This window comes from Plectropomus leopardus, chromosome 18 (genome assembly GCF_026936395.1).
Source record: "Plectropomus leopardus strain MGB_pleo_1.0 chromosome 18, ASM2693639v1, whole genome shotgun sequence".
NCBI classification, from domain to species: Eukaryota; Metazoa; Chordata; class Actinopteri; order Perciformes; family Serranidae; genus Plectropomus; species Plectropomus leopardus.
The window spans coordinates 11,435,608-11,458,246 of NC_142193.1; the positions used below are offsets into that span (position 1 = coordinate 11,435,608).

The 22,639-nt window shown below is 41.2% G+C and overlaps 1 protein-coding gene across 1 annotated transcript in view; it reads left to right on the forward strand.

Annotated features, from left to right (window-relative positions):
- Positions 1-4,618: 4,618 nt before the first annotated feature.
- The window catches only part of rnd2 (Rho family GTPase 2), a 36,844-nt gene continuing 18,823 nt past the window's right edge, over positions 4,619-22,639 (forward strand). Inside the window, exons 1-2 of the mRNA XM_042505511.2 lie at positions 4,619-4,952; positions 5,401-5,488. Coding sequence (XP_042361445.1) covers positions 4,791-4,952; positions 5,401-5,488 — 250 coding nt within the window. The 5' untranslated portion in view covers positions 4,619-4,790. The remainder of the gene's footprint in view (positions 4,953-5,400; positions 5,489-22,639) is intronic.

The window sequence follows — 22,639 nt, forward strand, 5'->3', positions numbered from 1 at the left end:
ATCAAGCTAGATTCTTTTGGTGGAAATTGGAAATTGAACACACCAGTTAACCACAAGCTGAAGGCAGACATCCCTACTGCTGATACCTTTAACACTCAGCCACTCAGTATCAAAACAACAAAGACTGATAAACAACACCACAGGTAAAAAGAAAAATATCTATTTTCAATTTTGGGGTGAACTGTCCCTTTAAATAGGCTACAATATTTGAATAAATACTCTTACATTTACATTCCAACACAGATGCATTACAGCATTCATTTTCCTCTCTCATCCCATCCACTTACAGGCTCAGTGTACAGATGGTGCAGAAGCATATATGCATTACATATGCTGCAGTCATTTTCAGATGTTTAATTAAAACGGAGTGTTTCCAAGAGCTTTTGCGTGTTTTACAGTCGCATTGGAAAGTTTATAGAAACGAAGAAGCTCCAAAGCCACTGCCTAATGGCTCCTCAACCTCAGGTCATTAATGCATTTTTCTTCTATATCATTTACCCTGATCCACTGGTGGCATCTGTGCTCTGTTTACACATGGGCCTAATGAGCATATCCATCAAAGCATCTCTTCCCACATACTAATATAGAGGCAGTGGGAATGAGGAACACTACACCTACATGCTGGCAGGTCCAGCGGACAGCAGCCTAAGAGTGAGTGTATTCCACCTACCAGATACTGTAAGTATTTATGCATTTATGTAAATCCTTTTGTAGATATGTTGAGTGGGATTGGCTTACAGCAACACTGTTTCCAAGTACTATATATAGCATCTTTGTCCCTCAAGTTTAGTTATAGTAAATAGTCCAATGTCCTTAACAAGAAAACCAACTGGCCAGAAGTATGAGATGCAAGCAGAGCTTCTTGTCAGCTTCTTCTTGTTGTTAGTGAAAGTAATTTAAAGTGTTATGGACAAAAAATGATGAGCTCCAGGAGTTTCCTATAGAGACCTGACGATTTCTGCTCATTTCACCTTTGAAAAAAATAAATATGGGCTATTTGTCTGTTTCCTACAAGGTCTGGGGAGTCATGGGATACAATATCCATAAACCGTATGTAATGAAAACATGCTGCCACCTGCTGTTCTTCTGGCTCAAAGACTGATTTTGACTCTAAAGGGTCAATTCCTCCAAATCACTCACACACACACAAACACACACACACACACACAGCATGCACTCACACAAATCTAATTTTTTTCCTTACCCCAAATGGTAAGTCTTCCCATGTTTTAAGTTATCCGCTTCTAAAATGAGCACCACCCTTCTAATAGAACAGAGCTGAGAGGAGTTGTGCCTGTGCCACTCAAAGCATTTGGAAATTAAATTTGAAAAACTCAACAAGGTTTCCAGAAACAAGCAAATGTGAAAAGAGTACTACTATATTCTAACTGAGAAATAGCAGTTATTTTAACTTATATAAAGGTGAACTTGTGTAAAAACGAACATGAAATAAAACAAAAAAAGATAAAACTAAAAATGCCTGTGCATACTGATGACCGATTATAAAAGCACAGTTTCCTGCCTCAGTGTAACCTCACTCTAATTGACCAGATAAGAGGACAACACTTGCACAAAAACACAAAAATGACACCACAGCAGCAGCAACAAGCAATAGTAATCTAAGTGACACAGATAAGCTAAATTAGCTGATGCTTCGTATGGAATCGACAGTAGGATAGAACATCACCAAAGCAGACAGCAGCATGTAGATTTAGGTTTATGAACAATTTTCATTCCACAGTGACTGCAGCCAAAACCACTGCACAGTTTTTACACACTGTATAGTGTGCATACACAGCTGCACGCCCCAATTATACATTTCCAAGGGAAACTTTGCACTTTTTACTCCACTTCATTTATCTGACAGCTACAGTTACAGGTTAGTTTCACATTATGTTATTTGTTTGCTTGTTTGTTTCTTTGATTTTTTGGGGGGAGGCTATAGCATAAAATAGGAAAGGGGGGATGACATGCATCAAGAGGAGACTGTGAGGTTGGAGTTGAACCTGCCGCCACTGCAACAGGGACATAGCCTTTGTACATGGGGCACCTGCTCTACCAGGCAAGCTAGTGGGTGCCCCATTTTAACATTATGTTTTTACCTCAAGAAATGTACAATAAGCTTCTAAAATACAGTGCATTGTTAAAGATAGTTTATTTTACTTGTGACCCTTCGGAGGGGCCCGACCCCCAGGCTGGGAACAACTGGACTAAACTAAGAATTCAATTTAAAGTAGTTTAAATCAGCACCACAACCAACCACAACAACTACAATAATATGCTGCTTACATAGGCCTATTAATGCATCAGCATGAACAATCTAACAATGTCATACAGGCGATAATAGCATGTCAGTTAAAGAGGCCATTTTCTGCATAATCAATAGCTACTGTCACTTTTTATACTCCTCTGCTATCTGATAAAACCTTATTAAGGTAGGAGTTGGAATACACAACTTTTGCTTGTAATGGAATATTTTTTAAGTTTTGCATATAAAGCCTACTTTTAATTAAGCGAGAGAACGTAGTCCATACTCCATCACTGAAAGAGGGCACTTCACACAGATAATATAAGGAAAATAAGTAACAATTTTGCAGGTCTGTTGTATTGGATTGACATACATTATTGTCCTGCTTGTCCTCAATGTGACTAGTAGCTCTTTTGCCACTTGTAAATTGAATGTGATGTAATACCATTCGTGTCCAGAGGGCTGCAGTGTCGGTCTTCAGAGGACAAAACATGACTCAACAGTGCTGAGTGGTCGTGGCACATCATTTAATCATCTCATTCACAAAAGCAATAACTCCTCAGCAGGGCACTTACAAGGAACATCAACTAAATGCAAGGCAATGAGACCCATAAAGACAGCGCAGCCACCTTGAACTACTTAATTTGATGGACTATTTTATGTATGTACGCTGCATTTATTGTATCTCCATTAAGAGGTCATGCTGGCACTAAACCAAGAAGCATAATGTGCTGAGCATTTATGCTGCTCTCCCAAAGTGATAATTTAGTGAAAATATAGGTATTTATACAATGATTATTATAGGATAGACAAATACTACTACTAATGAATAAATAATGTGGGGTAAAAAAAGACTGTACTCTCTGCCTTCTTATTAGAAATATTTAAAAAACTATTTCTAGCATATTAAGAGTTCTATTTTGATACTTAAAAGGATGACACATTTAATTTAAATGGTTTTCTTTCCATCACTTTTTTATGTACAATACAGTACCTCCTGCAGAACGACTTATCGCAGCATCCTCGACTGCAGTGAAGAAATCATCACCTTACCACTTGATTGCAAAAAGAAGTGTGACACATTCACTGGAGCAAAGTGCTGAACTTCTATTAGGAACTAGAAATCCAACCAGTATGCTGCATTTTCTGGTTTCACAACATATTAAATTGTTCCCACCTGAGCGCATTGCAGAGTTGTTTATTTTGATGGTGAACAGAAACTACACAAAAGCTGTGAATACAAGTACAACAAGAAACACAGAGTTCTGGCGAATTTTTATGCACTATTTGTGCATTTACTGCATCAGATTATAATATATGTTTTACATTTTTTGCTTTCATGGTTGGGGTGGTGGATGGTTCTCAAAAATCCTCAAAGAGCCTCACCATAACCACAGTGACTTTACTTGTCTAAACTGAACCTGCATAAGTTAATTTTAATAACATAACTGTACATTGAAACGGTAATGTCATTTGTGGGGTGCTGATTTGCAAGATAGCATATGAGCTGTTGTGCAGTCACAGATTGAGCATAAGAATTCTCTAGGATTTCTGAAATTGTTTGATGCCCAAAATGTTTCACACATTCTCATCCCGACTTGTCACATATTGCTACTTTGTCAATGGACTTCCACGTCTACATATTAGTAATTAGGAATCCTTCTGTGTCTGCTATTTATGCTCTGTGACGTTGCTACTGTGATGTCAACAAATGAACATGGTGGGATGACGCTGCAAACGCTTCTGTTCAGGCAACAACAACAACACATGGCAACCAATGTCAGAACGCCAACTAACACACATGCTGGCACGAATGGTTCGGATTTGGAAAGGCGGCACATAGGTGTAGAAAAACCCCCCAAAACATTCACACGGGAACTGAATGCCAGACTCGTGCATCAATGTCCGTTTGTAATGCTGCCTGTGCCCATATCAGGCAGACCCACCAGGTGTCATCTGGCTGTCCGCTGGTATATGATAACACCAACCTTGGGCAAAAGTGAAACCTCCAAACCCCCAAACCCCCTTGTTTCCCCTCCATGTTGGAATAAAACCTACACCCCTGCTCTCAAACATAAAATTCCTTAGGTAATATGATATGGACACTGTAAGGATAGAGTAGGTAGAATTTGTCTCCATAGACTCTTTGTGTCCTACTGATATAGTCTTAGTAATATCATAGAGATATTAAAAGGATAGCCTACTGGGAGGCAAAAACAAACAGGATGAGGTCACTATAAACTCTTTGTCCCACAGACCTTTTATTTCCCATAAGAGCAGCCTATTACAGCTGACTGATGTGATCCAGACGCGATTATTAGGAAGGCGTGGCCAGAAATCAAACTACAGGAGTTTCTAGGGAGGGCTGCGTGTGTGTGCGCGTGCTTCCTGTGGTTTCGGTAGCAGATCAGTCAGACAGACAGAGTGTATCAGCGGGACCGGGGAGCTGCGCGCAGGGCAGAGGGATCTGGAGAAAGCGCACCGGGTCGGCGCATGTATTTTCTCATTTTTCTTCCCCGTCTTGCGTTCTGCTGCGTCTCCTATGCTGGATGCTGGATGCAATCCGTCCCCGCGTCAACAGCACACCTCTGACGGACAAAACATGGACAGTATAGGCAGCCGCTGTAAGATTGTGGTGGTCGGGGACACGCAATGTGGGAAAACGGCACTGCTGCACGTTTTTGCCAAGGACTGCTATCCAGAGGTGGGTCTGTCACAAGTCTGAACTTTAGTGATTTTAATATGAAGAGCAGTGGAGTTTGTGAATGAGTGAGCACTGACATTTAAATGCAACTTCAGCAGTACTTATTCAGTAGGTTACATCCACCTGCCCAAAGACAGAGAGAGAGAGGAAGCTGTGATGAATGCCTATAAAATCACTGTAATAGTCCTGTAATGTCTAAATGGACTTCTTATTGTGTCTGCAGTGCTGCCTATGAAACTTTAAGGCGTTGTCTTCACCTGCTATAATATCAACGTTTTTTCTCAAATATCCCCAAAGGGATTACTTTGCTGTTTGGCATTATTTTATTTATCTCCAACATCATTTCAAATGGTTTTCCTTACTTCTCTCCTGAAGCCTGTGGCTGTGTAAACACAGGCTTATCTTGTCCGTCTTAATTGGATAACTAAAATAAATCCCTTATTTTCAGAACTACGTGCCCACGGTGTTTGAAAACTACACAGCCAGTTTTGAGATAGACAAGCACCGGATCGAGCTGAATATGTGGGACACGTCAGGTAAGACAATATCTCTTCATATCTCTGCCTGCTGCACAGTCTCTCTTTAAAGGCTGACATCAAATCAATCCCCTCCCAGCCCCTGCCATGGTGCCTGTCCCTGGCTGCGACCGTGGGAGGACTGCCTCCAACTCCCCTCTCCAACTTTTCTAGCCGTCGTCTTTTTGACAAATTGCTTTGACCTTGCCAACTTCAGATGGATGTCTTTTGTTTTTAGATTCTTTTTTTGTTGTAGCACGGTGCTTCTGCTATTTATGATTGTTGTCTTTTGCTGGAAAGTCGGTGCCAGCCTCATGTCTCCTGGTGCCTTGTGTTTGCATTCCTTCCTGTGCTGTCCGCTGTGTGAGGCTGGCTCTTCCCATGCTCTGGCCACAGGGTCAGGCGACTGTAGGGGGTTGGAATGGGTGCAGGCGTGGAGAATTGAGACAGGATGGGCCTGAAGAGACCAGCAAGTGTGTAACCAGTGACTGTTTTAGCATGATGTAGTGATTTGCTGACATGTCAGCCAGATATTTGACATGTCTGCTTGTTTGCTTCAGTTTCCTCCTTTGCCACAATCTCAGGGGATAATATGATATGAAGTTTTACCTCCTTTAAATATTTTACCAATATAAAAAGGGCACTTACATAAAACTGAGCTGTATATGTAGTAGAGAGACACAAATACTTTTGAAATTGGTGCTACATGACCATAAAAAATGTGGAAAAAGGACTGTGCCATTTGCTTTTGCACAATAGGTCGAAAGCCTACAACTACCATAATGCACTTCATGTAACAGACCAATAAACTCTGCTGCTGGTGGGCGACATAATGTGGACAGATCCATGTGATATAACGGTGGCCAGTGAGTAACAAATAATCTCGTATTACACTTACATGGTAAGCTAAAATATGTTTCTGAAGAAAAGAGAGAAAGAGTAAAGGGTCATTTATGCTGACGGATGGATCCTCCTGTCCATTGTCTGCATTTGTCTGTATTTGTGCACCTTTTCTTAAAGCTAACGGATACGGACGAAAAGGAGCAGAACCACTAGATATCATTGTGGCAGTGTCATGAAAATACCACCTAGGAGATGAAGAAGAAATAATAATAAATAATGGTGAAATGGAACGAACTGGTTATATACAGTGTAATCAACATGTAAGGATGTATATAACAGATGCACAGACCTCCACTATCTACAACACTGCTTCCATTTAAAGGTACAATATTACGATTTCCACCGCCACCATGTCTGTGTTTCGTTGTTGTCAGAAACTTTTGACGCTGCCCTTTAGTGCTATCTAATGGCTGTATCTGTGCAAACGTAATGGTCGAATGGAGGTATGAGGACAATGACGTTAATATGAAACAGACATCTATTTTCATATGTAAAGGGAGTAAAGCTAAGTCTTTTGTACCACCTCTATACTCTTACATACTCTTTCGCAGTCTAAGAGCCAGTGAAACTCCGCTGGATGATGTATTTTAGATCATCCGTCGTGGGGGGAGGAGGGATATCTAGGCATGGGTTTGAGTTCATCTACACATACTAACCACACTGTTTTGATAAAAAGCTGGTTCAAAATTTGTGAAGTATCCCTTTAATATGATGAGAGTGATGTTTCCAGAGTTTAACTATCTGGCCACTTTAACTCCCTCAGCCCTAAAAGAAATTCATTCATGTTTCTTCCCAGATTCATTCATCAAGATTTCAACTCAAAGTTTTGTGATGTTGTTTTAGGAGCTTTTCCCACCCTGAGTAAAAGTTCTCAAGGCAATAAAAATGTCAAATTTAAACACGCTGATGTGCTCAGAATAACAGCTACTTGTGACGTCAGTGTCAAACACTGTTGATCCACGGAAAGAATCTGTGTCAACAGTGTTGCGCCATCAGAACGGGACTTTCTCTGGAAATCATCCTGACGTTGTCCTGTCAGTGACTTCCTGTGTGATTAAGCGTCAGTGTAAAAACATGCCTCTGGCTGGGGAGGTATTTTTGGCCACCAGGCATCCAGCGGCACCAGTAAGACTCCTGCTCAGAGAGCCGTGGATTATCTGCGCTGAGATCTGCATCTCATCATGGTCATCTCAGGCTGGAGGGTCCTGTCAGCTCTCTGACCGGTGACACGGCTGACCAGTCACAGGACTATTTGGGATCTTCCCAGGGAGAATTCCTTCTTTTATCATAAACATTCCCAAACCTTAAACCCATCCTCCGGCAGAGACGATGGAACTATTTTTATGTTATATGATCAGTAAAAGAATGTTGTTTTTCTTTGGACCTCATGGTGACCCGGAGAGTAAATCTGCTTGAGCCTGTCAGTCAGGGGTCGGGGTCCCCTGGGGCCTGGGGCCACTACTTAGAAGAGTTCCTTATCTCTGTGCTGTAAGAGCCTAATGATGTAGTGGGAATGTTGTGCTTCTGTCCATCTTTAAAACCCTAAACCACCTTTGGCAGAGTTGGTCTTTAATCTTAAACCAGGAGCTACCCGCCCCACAACAAACATGACGTCACCCAACCCACAGGGCAAATGTGTGTGTGTGTGTGTGTGTGTGTGTGTGTGTGTGTGTGTGTGTGTTTGATAAAAGTGTGCTTCTGTGTGTGTGTGTGTGCGTGTGTTCAGAGGTCCGTGGTATGCCATTATTCACTGATTCACAGCAAACACAGATGTTCATATTTTCCCTCAACAAGGAAAATAATTGGCTCACACTTCGATGAAAAAGGCTTTCATCTGAAGAAAATAGCATGTCTCCCATCATTCCTCTTTTAGATTCAGATTTTATTATTGCCTCACTCCCTCGCCTCTTTCAGCTCCCCTTTACGAGCTGTTTTTGTTAGTATTATTTTGCTCTTGAACACTATTAGCGGCACCACCAGCTCAGTGCCCAGACTCTTAGGCATGGTCACGGCATCATTTACAACAGAGTGAAATCAATTTATTTCAATAAATCGCTGGGATCAGTGGATTTACTCGTGGAGGGGAACTAAATGTGTTATATGCTCTGGCTTAGAGTTAACTTAAGTAAACTTTGACCTGTGAACTCACTTTCTTGCAAACCGTCCCGACAGTGCTGACCTTTTGAAGAGGAGGAAACCTGTCATGGTAGTCGTTGCCAAATAAGAAGCAATGCAGATGGAGCTTTCCTCTGAGTACCCACTTTGCCTTTAATAAAACCACAATATCATTGAGCTGCCAGTACCTCCTATTTTGAAATAAAATGGATCCCCAGAGCTTTTTCGTAGGTGTAGTCACATTGGGCCACTTAAAATCTTGGGAGGGGCAAAACAAAACCAAACACTATAACTGAATTTCAGGAATTCAAATATAGGCTAGTTGAAAACTATTTCAATATAAGAGTTAAGGAATCACGTACTGATTTACTTTTTCCTGTTAATACTAATTGTCTGATGTGCACAGACTAATATCAGTACACGTATATTTTAAGTTCCACAACAATCCTGTTTCAGTGTGTTATAAGTACAAGTTGTTCATCTAACAGGCTGGTTGTCCCTTTGATTAAATATTTAAATAAGCAGCTTTAATATAAAGGAGTGCATTGATTGTCAGGAACAAAACATTTGCAGAGAACAAGCCCTCTCAAGTTTAGGGGAGACTCAAGGGTATAGTACATAGGACCAGTTTTCATTGAGGTGAGACTTCAAGGTACCCCTTTAAAAATGGTAATGCCAGTTGTTCCCTCACCAAATACTGACCTAACTTTGAAACCTTAAGGCCCAGACACACCAACCGACATTAGAGGGCTAGCAGCGACAAACGCCGCTTGCTGCGTCACCTCATGTTGCCTGTCTCAGTGAAAAAGTTGCACAAGAACATACCAAACTGAAGGCCAACCAGAACGTAGATTCTGCGCCTGTGCGAAAGGAAACACCCTTCCATACCAGCAGACGGAGACGGTCCGTAATCTTCATTAAAAAAGGGAAACTGCAAGACTGTCTTGACACTAGTTGCCAGTTAGCACATTAACAACACAACCCAATGTTGAAACAAGCAAGCATGTTTACCATGCACCAGTGAACAACAACACACATCAGCAGGAAACATTTCTGCTAAAGAGCTCAATGGCTTAAGAAAAACAATCTCACCCGACACAACAGGTTTGTTTTAATCTCACTTTCTTGACTTTAGCCCTTTGTTTACTTTCCTCACATCTGTTTCTGTTCTCATGTGCTGAGCTCAACTGCCAATCAGAGCGATTTCGTGTCTCATATTCAACATGCTGAATCGGCAAAAAAAAAAAAGGCTGACGAGCACAGATGATGACCAAAGGTACAGGACACAGCAAACTGACTAGGGATCGATCAATATCGGTTTTACAGGGCTGATACCAATACAGATTATTAGAAGTTAACGAGAACAATAACCGATATTTGGAATCAATATACATTTACAATAAAAATGAAGTATTTTGAATTTGGAATATGACAAACTCAAACACAACACTTTGTTTAAATGCCTTTATCAAACGTTTAATCAAAAAAAGTGAAAATTAAATAAAAACGGTTTTACAAAGTAAAAGTTCCTCCCATGCTGACACCTTCTTTGCCCTTTTTAATTAATTTTATCTGCAATTATTAAAACAAAATGCTGATACAGATGATTGGTAAAATGCCAAATATTGTCCCGATAATCGTCCAGGCCGATAATCGGCCATGACCTGGCACCCTCTTTCTGGTGGCTACAGTCTACAGTTCTCTGTACAGCTCAATTTCGACCTGACATGTGTGTCAGTCAATCCTCTATTTACTCTTCCAAAGCTGCATCCCATTCTCCCCAAAATACAGTGTTGTTTTTTTTCTGACAACCCAAGCTTTCAGCCTCTTCACATAAAGTATTGTCTCCCTTTTAATTGCGGGTGAAGTCTGCCTGCTGTGGTCTGGCTCCGCTCACAAAGCATTATTGATCACTATCCCAGGCATGGCTATTTAAACAGCTTGCGCCTCGCCTGGTCCACGTTTCTCCGGCGTGGTTAGATGTGTATTGCCATTAAAAATGCTCCCAGCATTCAGTGCTGCGCCATTGATTAGTTTGGTCTCATTAATTCTGGCTCTTCCACAAGGTCTAGTCCTTGCAGGATGGGTGAGAACAGCGGTGAGGTGTTTATCTAATTGAGGTCATTACTGAGTGTAAATCTGTATGTCTGTGCAAGTCTGTATGTGTGTGTGTGTGTGTTCTCTAAATGAATGGGTATTTTCAGAAGCATTAAACAAAAACAAGGAGGTTTATGGCCTCTGGGAGCCGGAGGGTAACTTTCAGATGTGTTTTATATTCTGCCCTTCTTTCAGCTCCGGACCATCTGGAGAATTAAGTCAATTAGAAAGTGATTGAATGGAATTCCAATGAGAAAAACCATTATAACTGCGTATGTATCTGTATTACATGCAGCATGTGCAAAAAGACGCTGAAGTCCTTTTCACCATCACATGTATCTGTTTCTTAATGGACTTTTAAAGCAACCCAAGCTGTTAAGTGGTCAAAATGTCAATGCGGCTCTGTGATAAGTTATCTGAGGGCCATTAGTGATTGCTGTCGACGCTCAGTCAGGGTTTTTTACCGAGCCTGAAACATTAATACGCTCTTTCTTTCTTCCCAATATGGTGAGGGTGCCTGGGAAAGATTCCCTCTTGCCTTGGCTCTCAGACTAATACCCAGCTAAGAGGTGTGCATTCTGTTTCTTACAAGTCCGAGTCATGACAGGCCGTGTTTCCCCAAACTTCCAACAGCAGTGCACTCACGTCTCTTTCTGTTTCTCTTCTCTAACTCCTGACCTGATTCTCACATGAGAACTGGAACTCTTACTTTCTGTTTAGTCATGCTGGAGTGTGCTTTCAAGTGGCAATCCACGGGAATCTTGTTTTTCTTTCTTCTTTTGCTGACATCTTTTCTACTAATCAGTTCACGCTGTGGTGTTTTTTCCCCCACTGTACTTCCCAGAGATTGCTTGTCATTCAAACCACGTGTCCCTCACTCTTTATCCCGAGAAGCTCTGTCAATGAAATCTGAGTTTCTGTTGAGTTTCTTTGACTGATCAGCGATGCTGGCTATTGTAACCGCCCATTTTTTCCTCTATTTATTTCCAAACAAAGTGCTGTAGCTGCTGCTGGGAACATGAAACGCATCACTTGCTGTGCAGTGGAGGATTTTTTCCTGCAATAGCCCTGTCTGACACCGGGTGTTCACAACAACAAATATAAAAGCTTTCATGAACTGGCTACAGTTTGACACACCATTGTGCTGCACAGTCGGTGACAGGGAGCAGAAAAGCATTTATTTATCAGGAAATGTCACAGATTATGAGAGATTCTGTAAAAATTACCACTCACACAAATTTCAAAGCCACCTTTCTCATGTTCTCAAAGTCATGTTTAATGTTTTTTTTTTGTGACTCATTTCTCGTGACAAAGCTGTTTCGACTTTTCACAGTCAGAGGTGTAATTGTTTTGACTTAAGAGACGATAACAAGACACTGCAAATGTGTAACACCACTCCCAGCCCTGGCTCAGAGTCGCAGTCTGGCCGTCTCTCTTCTGTCATACCGACTTTCCAGCATTCCTGGTGTCTTTATGCTCTTTAAAAACTCCACATTCTCAGCTCGCTGGACCAGCAGGGCATCCAGAGGCCTGTAAAAACATGCCGGCTTTCTGTTCCTCGACACTTTCCACTTGATTAATCTTTAATAGAGAGTGAGTGAACTACAATCACAACGCAGAGCAGAGATAAAATCAACAGACACATCTTTGCCCTCAAAGTACAGCTCACTGGGGGCAGAGGGTGCTCAGAAAAGTGCTGCCTGACCTCAGCACGCTGATCACATGTATTATTTGCTCTGGGCTCTTACAGTTTGGCCTCTCTGTTAGAATCAACGTTAAATAATTAAAAACAATCATTTCTCTCAGAAACTGGAGAATGAGATTGTGTTTCGGTGGTTGTTGCCCGACGGAAAGAGAGCTGCATATTTAACCACACACACTAAATATACCTTTTGTTTATTTTTGTCTGCATCCTGAAGGGAGGATGACGACACCCTTTCAACTGCTTCTCACAAAGCTGAATGTATGCACCGAGCCTAAGCCCTGAAAGTTGTTCCCGCTCTTTGCCTAACCAGCCCAGGGCAATAACTGCCTAAACGAAACCTGTTTTGATGATGCATAGCAGGCTGGAAGGCACTCCCCTGCACTGAGGGAGAACGGCTGCATGACAGTTTTTGGTAATGAGTAAACAGAGGATAGTGCAAGGTTTGTGAAATACTGTATCTTTAAATAACTGTTTGCGCCCTGGTAATTAAACAAACACAGTCATTTGAGAGGTTTAGAAAGTTGCTCCCTAACAAAAAGTTTGCTTTTCCCCACTGACCAACAGTTTAAAAATCCCAAAAATATTCAGTTAACACCAACATGAAAAAGACAAAACAGCAGTAAATCTTCACTTTTTGGAAGATGAAAATGGACTTCAACAACAAATCCATCATCAAAATTGTTATCGAATAATGTCCTCTGGATTTTCTAATCGATTATTAGACTTAAATTGTCTTGACTCAAGTTCTTATAGTTCTTATGTCATTCATACAGTTATTATGCCACCATGACAGTGTAACACGAGTGAATGCCGTAACAGGGTGGCTTATGAACACGCCTGCCAATTGAAAACAACAGAAATCAGTGCGCAAAAAACGCGGCATGTGTACGGCCCTTTACACTACTACTACTACACATGCACTCATTCACACATGCATTCATACACCAACTCGGAGGCTATCAAGGTGCTACCTGCTAACTGCACTTAAACACCAATGGCTCCACCATCAGAAACAATTTGGGGGTCATTATCTTTCACAAGACTACTTCCACATGCGCACTGAGGGAGCAAACAGCTGTAGCACCACAACCTTCAATCTTTGTCCAGATTGAAATACTGCATCATCAACTACTGACATCAAATTATGTTTAAACATTTTTGGTCCCCAGAGGGTGTATCCAAATGACTTGAGTGAGCCTCTGGCTGGCTTTTCCCCAATGTATTTTCATTTCTGTTTTCTTAGCTATTTGATAGACTTACAAACATTCACGACCCCCTCAAGATGAGTCGTAATCTCTCTGGTGATCCTCTGACTTTTCATCTAGTGCTATCAAGTCAAAATTTCAAAATGCTAAACTAAGATGGTGAACATGGTTACCATTATACCTAGTTAAACTGTTTTTTTGTTTTGTTTTTTGCTTTAACGTATCGTTATGAAGCAAATGTTGATTGCACAATATAATGGCTATTGAAAAATGACACCTTCAGCGTTTAGGATGGTCCCCTTTAAGCCTTGCTTTCACTGTGTAATACTGTCTGTCACCGGGTACAATCTCTCGGGAAAACAAAGGCTGACTGGCGATCCAGTCAGGCTGGCACCAATATCTGCTTTCATGTCTTTCATGTCATTATAGACGAAATGAATAAATAAATTCAAGCTTTTATCCTGCGTTGTAGTTGATGCTATCAGGAAACGGGAAAGCATTCGTGTTGTTGTCTGCAAAGGTGGCACCAACAAAAATACAACTTGTAAACAATGGGGGGAAAGGTTGTCTGCTTCCACTTTAATATTGCCACTGTGAGCGTGTAGCATATCGATGGTAGCAGTTAGCGCAATGCAATGCTTTGCCTAAGTACAGCCTTACAGAGCCACGAGCACAGCTAAAGACTAATGCTGTGTTCACACTACAAGCGACAGCTCTACAACAAGACCAGCTTTATTATCAACAAATTGCCATTAAAATGGTGCTCTGAGTGATGAAAAAAGTCGAGGCCAGCTCAATTTTCATTTGTAGCACATCATAGCAACAAGTGTTGGACGTCAGTTTGCAGCTTCATGTCAGCCGCTTCCGCTGAAAATGATTCGTAACCTGTTGCTGTGACACTCGTGTGAACGCAGCTCGACTCTTGTTGGAGCATGAGAGGGCAGGTGTGACATTCTCTATTGTGTCTGTGACAAGAACTCACTGTACACATTTAACAAAAGTTTCCCTTCTCAATTTGGTGGCTGAGCACAGAGTACAGTTTGTAATAATGTGTGACTTGTGACTGACATGTCAGATTTTTTTTCTGCGAGGGTTGGAAATTAACTTGGGCTTTTGTTCAGAGTCTCCAGTCTCCATAGACAGTTAATGGAATGCCTGTGAAGTGTATTTTTGGACAAAGGGGATATCGTTCTGTCCTCCCGGGCCTTATGAACTTGACAGCAGAATCACAGAGAATATATTCTGTCTCATCCCTGACTCTCATCCCCCTGGCATCAGGTTTGGGATGAGCCTGCAGCCTGTCTGGCAGGCTGCACCTGATAATCCCCAGGATTACAGTTAATGGTTGGAGCCCACAAAGACGTTTTGCATATTAGAAATCAAGCTGCAAGCTGCGTGGGGTGTATGTGGATGTGCAATCTTTGTGTGTCACTGTAGTGTAGATTGTATTAAAATTTTACTGCCGAGGATTTTAGCCATGTTTGATCTGATCACTCCCATGATCAGTAATAATGAGCCTTACTAACAAATAGAAATAAATCACTTCAATTTTGAGAAGAAAAATGTAAATGTAGTGACCTTTTGCGTTAACCCTTTGAAACCTGAATGTACATCACTGTTTTTGTGTTGTATTTCAACCTTTGAAATCTGAGCAAATTGGTTTGCTTTCTTTTGAAAACATGGGAAAACAGCAGTGAGCTACTTGGCAAGAACTGTTCCGCAAATTGCAAGCAGTGAATAGCTTTGGAAAATTATTCTTAAAAAAGGGGGGAAAAGCCCAAAAAACATATTTATAATTTTCTTAACTATATATTAAAAATTATTTCACATTTTTTTTTCAGGTCATTTCCCTGATTTCTTTTTACTTTTTTCTTTTTTTTCCTCCTACTTTTGAGTTTTTTCTTTTCTTTTTTTTTTAAACTACTTTTGTTTTAGCTAATTATTGGGTCATTTCCCCTGAAGTTTCTCAATGCCCTTTTCCCATCATTTCAAAAGAAATCACGCCAATTTGCTCAGGTTTCAAGGGATTAACGGCCACTGAGGGGCTGCTTAGAGCCTTAAATGTCCAGGTTTAGACAATAACTAAAATATATTTTACAGCTCAGGAAACATTATTGCTCCATATTCACACATGGTTGCATATACCTAAAATGGCACTTACAGACATACAGATGCATGCCACATATTAAAAATTACTATAATTATTTTGGCATTACAAGAACAAATCCCCTCTGTGTTCCAGGCATTTCACTCTTTCCCTCTTTGCAAATGGTCTCCAGCTTCTCAACTTCTTGAATAATAATGGTCTCATGCACAGTGCTGCTCTTCATCGTATGCCGACTCTGAGTGTGTGACATTATGGAAACTCTGGAGGACAGCCGGCAGTCCTGGCTGCTGAGCTGGATGGTCTTGGTTGTTGAGCAGGCAAGCAGCTGTGCTCCATCCCTGGAGCTCTGTGAATTGTATTCTTAGAGGACTACACAACAGGTCAAGAGCTGAAGAGGAAATGTCTGCCCGTATGTTACAGGAGCAGCAAGAAACAAAGGAGAAGAGGAGAATTGTTGATGTGCAGGAGAGCGTAACTTCTCCAGAGATGGATTGTCAGTTATCTTTTCCTCAGAGCTATTTATTTATCCTCCCCTATTTCTTTCCCCTCCGCGATGTTCTCCATCTCTGATAGCCCATTAGTCAAGGTGGCTTCTGAAGCGCCATGTTGAGGTCACTTGCAGTCAGTGGCCGTGTTAAGCAGGGGGTGGGCAGAAGTGCTGCATGAAAGCCAGCCAGCTGCACTGACAGGAACACACAGGCTGTAATTACCACACAGAATATCTGCTCTCTTCAGTGACACTGTGAAGCACACACACACACACACACACACACTCAAACAACCACCTATACTCACATACACACAACCTGCCACCTGCACCACACAGGCATGTACTCGCTGTTGTGCCCGTTTTTACATGCATACAAAACGTCCTGAGTGTCCCACATGTCCAGCCGCCCATAAACAATAAAACAAGCACTTCTCGGAGGCCCCGGAGGAGACAGCCTCTCAGTCCCTGTGATCTCTTATCTCCGTCAGAGGAGCCTGTAAATGTGACCATGGATACAGCTTGGAGCCGAGAGCCACCACACATTCCTTCGCCACATCTCAGCCCCCATGTACTGTCAGCTTAATGCTGAGCACCAGGCAAAAGTGGATAATCTGCTTAAATAGCATGTCCACTGCTGAACTGCGCTGCACACTGCTGATAGGCTGTATATGGCTTTTACTTAGTAAATGTGCCGATGGAATAATCAAAGTGATAAGTTATTAGGGAAGGAACATTAACGGGGGTAGAATTAAAGGAGTCTTTTGGTACGTGGTGAAGAAAAAGAACACTTAAAGCTTTTGATGAGCTCACACTGACTCAGATTACAAGCCCTGTCTTAAGCCTTGCCATGCCGCGCTACTAACAGAGAGAGAATGGAGCAATATTATGACTGACAGAGAATAAAAGGATAAAATGAAGATATAAAGTGGTTTTCATGGCAAGCATTTAAGACGACAGAAATACAAAGGGGCGATATGAGATACGAGAATCAGTTGTAATGAATTGTAGAGAAGACACTGTTAACATGATGATATTTGGGACATTTTGGCCAATACTTGTTTCCAGTAGTTAACTGATAAAGACCTGTGATTAATTTTTGAAAAGATATCATAAAAGAAAAAGACATCACAGTCACACTACAAAAGGGTTTTTAAAAAGCATCACACAACAAAATAACAGATGCACATTCAGAAGCTAGCATGCATGTCCTTGTACATGGTATAAACATATATCTAGTTACCTAGCAACTGTATCATTCATTTGGAGTTGTGTGTCCGTCCATCTGATGAATGGAAGTCCAATACTCACTTTCATTTAACTCTGTTTCTGGTTTCTACCAACTTCTGAGGGAAATATCTGGTTCTTTAGCTGCTATATGCTCCATTATGTTCCCAGTTTTAGTCTCTAACTGTGTCTGTCTGCTGTTTGGTGCTAAGCAGGTAGTGTACACTGGGTTTTTAGAGCTTTCTTGGTCGGAAACTATGCAGTGAGAGCATTCACAGTAAACCAAAACGTTGTGGGCCAGAAAGCTAAACAATGCTAAATGTATGCCAAGACATCAGGTCATATGATACCTTATCAATTACACACACAACAGTTCGTATGATATCTGAAAAAATAGCGCTAAAATAATAAGTATTCCTACCTGTAATGTTAAGTTAGGTTTAAGAAAAAAATCATGGTTGGGTATCAGCAAGTTATGTACTCAATGTAAAGTCGTGTACTAAAGGTGAAGTTACATAGGTTTGGTTTAGGAAAAAATACATTGTTATGTACTTAAAGTAAAGTTATGTAGGTAAGGTGAAGGAGAAGACTCATGGTTGGACATCATCACTTTATGTTCTTGATGTAAAGTTAGGGATTTTTTTTACGTTACATTTCATTGGTTAGATTTAGGAAAGTGAAGAAACATCAGTTAGGTTTAGTCAGTGGGCATTGTCACGTTTTGTACTTTATGTTAAGTTTTGTTCTTAAGGTACAGCTACATAGGCTAGGTTTTGAAAACGGATCATGGTTCGGCATTGCCACATCATGTACTTAACAGATTACATAGGTTAGGTTTAGGAAAATAAAGTTCTGTAGGTTCGATTTGGAAAAGAATTATGGTTGAGGATCGTCAGGTTATGTAGTTAACGTAAGTTACATACTTCAGGCAAAGTTACGTAGGTTAGGTTTACTAAAAAAAACTGTTGCTTGTCGTCTGGTTACATGTTTGATGAAAAGTTACATTATTAATGTAACGTGACGACATGATGATCTTAAAATTACTTTAATTGATTACTTTAGTTTACTGAGTTTCACATGGGACACAAACACCTCAGGCACTGCCATGTGTTTGTTGGACCCATCCACCACTCCAACCTGCCTCTCTGCGTGGACTTTCACTCTTTATACTGCTTACTTGCATTCTTCCGTCAGTGCATTTGCTGCATGATTGCAATGATTGAGCAGGTTATATGCAAATTTGTATGCATTACTTTTTTTTTTTTTTTTTACACAAACAGTGCATGAAAATAGCCTGAAAAATGAGCTAAAACTCACTATAAAGCTCCATAATGGAGGAGAGCTGCCGTTGTCACATTGTTATTTGATGCATTAGTTTAAAAATACTATATATTGGTCTCCAGCATTTAACGTACATTGTAAAGTGAAAGATAGATGGATGCCACAGATAAAATAGACGAATGCTATTGTATAATGAATACGAGTGAGTGCAAGTGTACATGTGTGTGGGCATGTGTATGATTGAGTGGGTTTGTGTATGGGAATTCCAACAGCTCTGACCCTGTGACCTCTCCTATTGTTTCTCAGCTGACCAGAGGCGTAATGGGGGCTGATAAGGGGTGCTGGGGTGGGAGCCAGCACACAATAAGACTGGAAAGCGAAGCAGCTGCTTCGCCCTATAGGCAAAGACATTGGGGGAGTTGAAGCGAGTTGTGGGGGCTGCCCTTAGAGCATGTTATAAGAGCAGCAAGTGTTCTCTGGATTGAAAAGTGGGGAAAAGGGACAGAAGGAGTAGACAGAGGGAGAAGTGTACATCTGTGCTTTTCCCACCCCCACCCAACACCCCACCCTTCAAGGCTTTGTTTTGTGGGTGAGGTTTGTTGGTGGCACCCTTGGGACCTGACCCACTGTGGTCCTCGGGGACGCAGACACACAAACGCCAACTGTGTCACACTGTTAAATCACTGCAGCGCTCTTGTTCAATGCCAACACATAGCTACATATGGCCATATAAATAGTCCTATTGGGGATTTAATGCAGTGCTTTTGTCTATTGTATGATGGAGGAAGCATGCTTTAATTGTGCAACCTCCGTCTTCATTGACCCGAAGTAACATGATCTATGACACAATGCAAAGGAATCCATTGACACAGGAAGTTATTGATTCCAAATGTGGTCACTTCAAGGGCACGTGGACTTGAGCAGATGAACCAGGACTTTTCTTGCTTTTCTTTTAGTTTTTTTGTTTTGTTTTATAATGAATAACATACAGTCTGGTGTTGGCATGTTTTCTAGTCAACTGCTTTGACAATAATCTGAACTGGAGCTTACAGGTTACTGTGATGTTCTCTTACTGTATATTTAAAGTCAGAGGATTTTTTTTAACTTATTAAAACATCCAGAACTCTTCACCATTTTATGCTTTATTTGCGTTAATTTCATTCCTACACAAATGGGCTAATAGGGTTCAAATAATTTTCCCTTACAGGCATTTAGAGAGAAACAAACTTATTGTTCTTCATTCTAAAAGAATAATTATACAACTAATGTAACTATTTTGAAACACTACATCTGTTGAAATACTAAAGTTCTTCAATTTGGACATGGCAGTGATCTTCAACTGTATTTGACAGATCTCAGTGCAATGTCATGTTAAAAAATCTGTATTTTCTCCGATGCCGTTTGGCTTATCGTGGAGAGGCTGCAAACTACGGTGGCTGATGTTAAAACTCTAAAGTTGTTGGGAGCCAGTGTTTAGATTGTCCATTCTGGGCAAACATGGTGGTGCACCATGGCAGATTTTGTGATAAGGATCACTTCCGTCGTAGATATGAACTACCTCTAAGGTAACGAAAACACGACAATTGTTATTTTTAGGTGATTATACACATAAGAAAAAAATTCTCACTATATTATATTCCATTCCTGCCAATAGACATCCCTAAATCCTACACACTGAACCTGTAATGTGTAACATGGGGAACATAATTTTCAGCAGACCATTAACTGCTCACTGAAAAACAAACTGCTGTTACTTGGCACAGTAATGTGATTACAGTAACACATTGTGGTGCCCCAGCACTGCTCATGTGTTTGGAAAATTGCCTTTAACAAGAAAAGAGACACAAACTAATACACCCTGGCACTGAACCAGGTATTTGTTCCCATTCAGCAGCAGTAGCAGTGAATGCCTCAGTCATCCAGGCAGACAGGAAACCCACCCAGGGAACTGTGGCTCTGTGTGTTTTCTCCCGGTCCACTCCCTCCACCGAGTGCAACAGAACCCGATGCAGCGCCAGCTTTGATCAGCCCACTTCAAACAGCCACACTGACTGGTTCTGCTGCTCCCAAAGCTAGCGCTCAGTCCCTCTGGTCCCCCCGCACCACCACCTCCAAAGGAGCAAAACCCTCTCAGCATCCGTCTGCAACCCAACCGAGCGTAAGGGGATACAGGGAGAGAGGCCGTCTTTCACCTCCATCCTTCACCCCCCACCTGCACCTCGCTCACACACACTCGACAGATCCCATCATTTATGGATGACTTTATTTATAAACAAGATCCAATGCGCTCTCTTTCTCGCTGCTGCTGCTGCTTTTGTGGAAGTGAAATTGCACTTGAAGTATTGCCATGTCTCCCCAGCGGCCTCCCCAGGGGGTTTCAGAGTGGGCTGGGGGATAGATAGCACCATGATAGGGATGTGTTTGGATGGTTATGCACTGGAGAAAGCGGAGTCAATGGAGCAGAGGATGTCCTTTGCCACTCGCAAGTTTTTCTTCCAAATGCCCGTGTAGCTGCCTGAATATTCTTACTTCGTCTTTCATATCAGACAGACAGCAGCGGACAGAGAAGCTACAGTCAGTATTATTACAAGTTTTAATGAAAATCCAGAGATTGAAAGATGTGTAGGCGTGGAAATAAAGGACGTGATCTCTGCTCTTTTACAGGTGAAAGGAACAGAATTTGAATACTGCATGTGTGAGAGGTGATGGTAGTATTCGAGGAGGGCTGGGAGCGTTTTTAGAGCAGAATTCATTGTGGGATGGTAATCACTAATACTCGGTCAAAGAATTAGAGTGGGTGTCCAACGCTGGCAGTGAACTTTATAACATGATCTCAAAGAATGCTGAAATGGAGCTCTAAAAGAATTACAATATTTAATGCAGCTTGAGGTTTTTGTCTATTTTTGGCCACCTTGTCAAATGGAGGCGCTGTTAATAAGCTGCAGGCTAAGAGAACAACCACCATTACAGTTTTATACAAATATTTGGTTAACTGAGAAATGATTATAGAAACTATGGAAAATGTCCTACTTTGGTGCTACCCGGTGTTAGAGTATGACATGGCGGTGTGTGCATTAGGTTTGGGCGGTATCAAGATAATACGGTATGACAAGGTATTTTTAAACCCCGAAAGTACGATTTTCAATATCCTCAAAAATACAGATGCTCCTCTTTCTTTTAAAATGAAAAAAAAATTAAAATTAAAAAAGAATTGCCAAACAGGCGCATTTGCATTCTTTTTGCTAATTAAAGCATCTTTTCTGTGGGGCTACATCGGTATTTACGTACAACATCAGACTTCAGCCAGCATGATTTTACTTTTTGGTGCACTATAAGAATGTGTTGAAACATAGAGAAAATAAGAGGAAAAGAGAAAGAAACTGAATTTTGCGCAATATTGTTAACAGGTGCTGCACAACTGAATATCTTTCTCCCTCTGTGGACACGACGAACATTATCGTTGCCAGCCAATATTGTGTTGAACAATACCTACACTGCAAAAATCAAAGCCATAGATGGTGTTTTATTTTATTCACAAAATCACCATTATGCCTGTTTAAGTGTGTTAATGTTTGATTGAAATGTATTTGGGGTATAATGTCAACAACAGTGACCCAGACGTCCTTGGACGTCCCTGTAAAGCCTCCAGAAGGCCAATCTAATCAGCTTTTAAGAAGTAAAAAAAAAACCCAAAAACTCTCCCCTGTTTGAAATGTTTGCTTTTACATGTTTAAGTTGGGCAACCAGACAAAAACAAATACTGCATAAAGACTTGCAGTCTGTGTTGGGGATATCCGAACCAGCTGGAGTCCAACACTGAGCAGTAAAAGAGGTTGTGCAAAGAACAAATAATCTTCAAGTCAGCATCTGGTGTGCTTCATCTAGCTCTTGTCTGTTTTTTTTTTTTAAATTTTTAACTGTCTTATTTGGTGGATTCTTTCCAAACAGTCTGCCGTTGCTGCTTTGACGAGACTCAACTGTTCTGGCGTGAGAGCTTGAGGAAACACATAAACAGATAAAGGCAGGTCCTGCGTGTGCTCCCTGT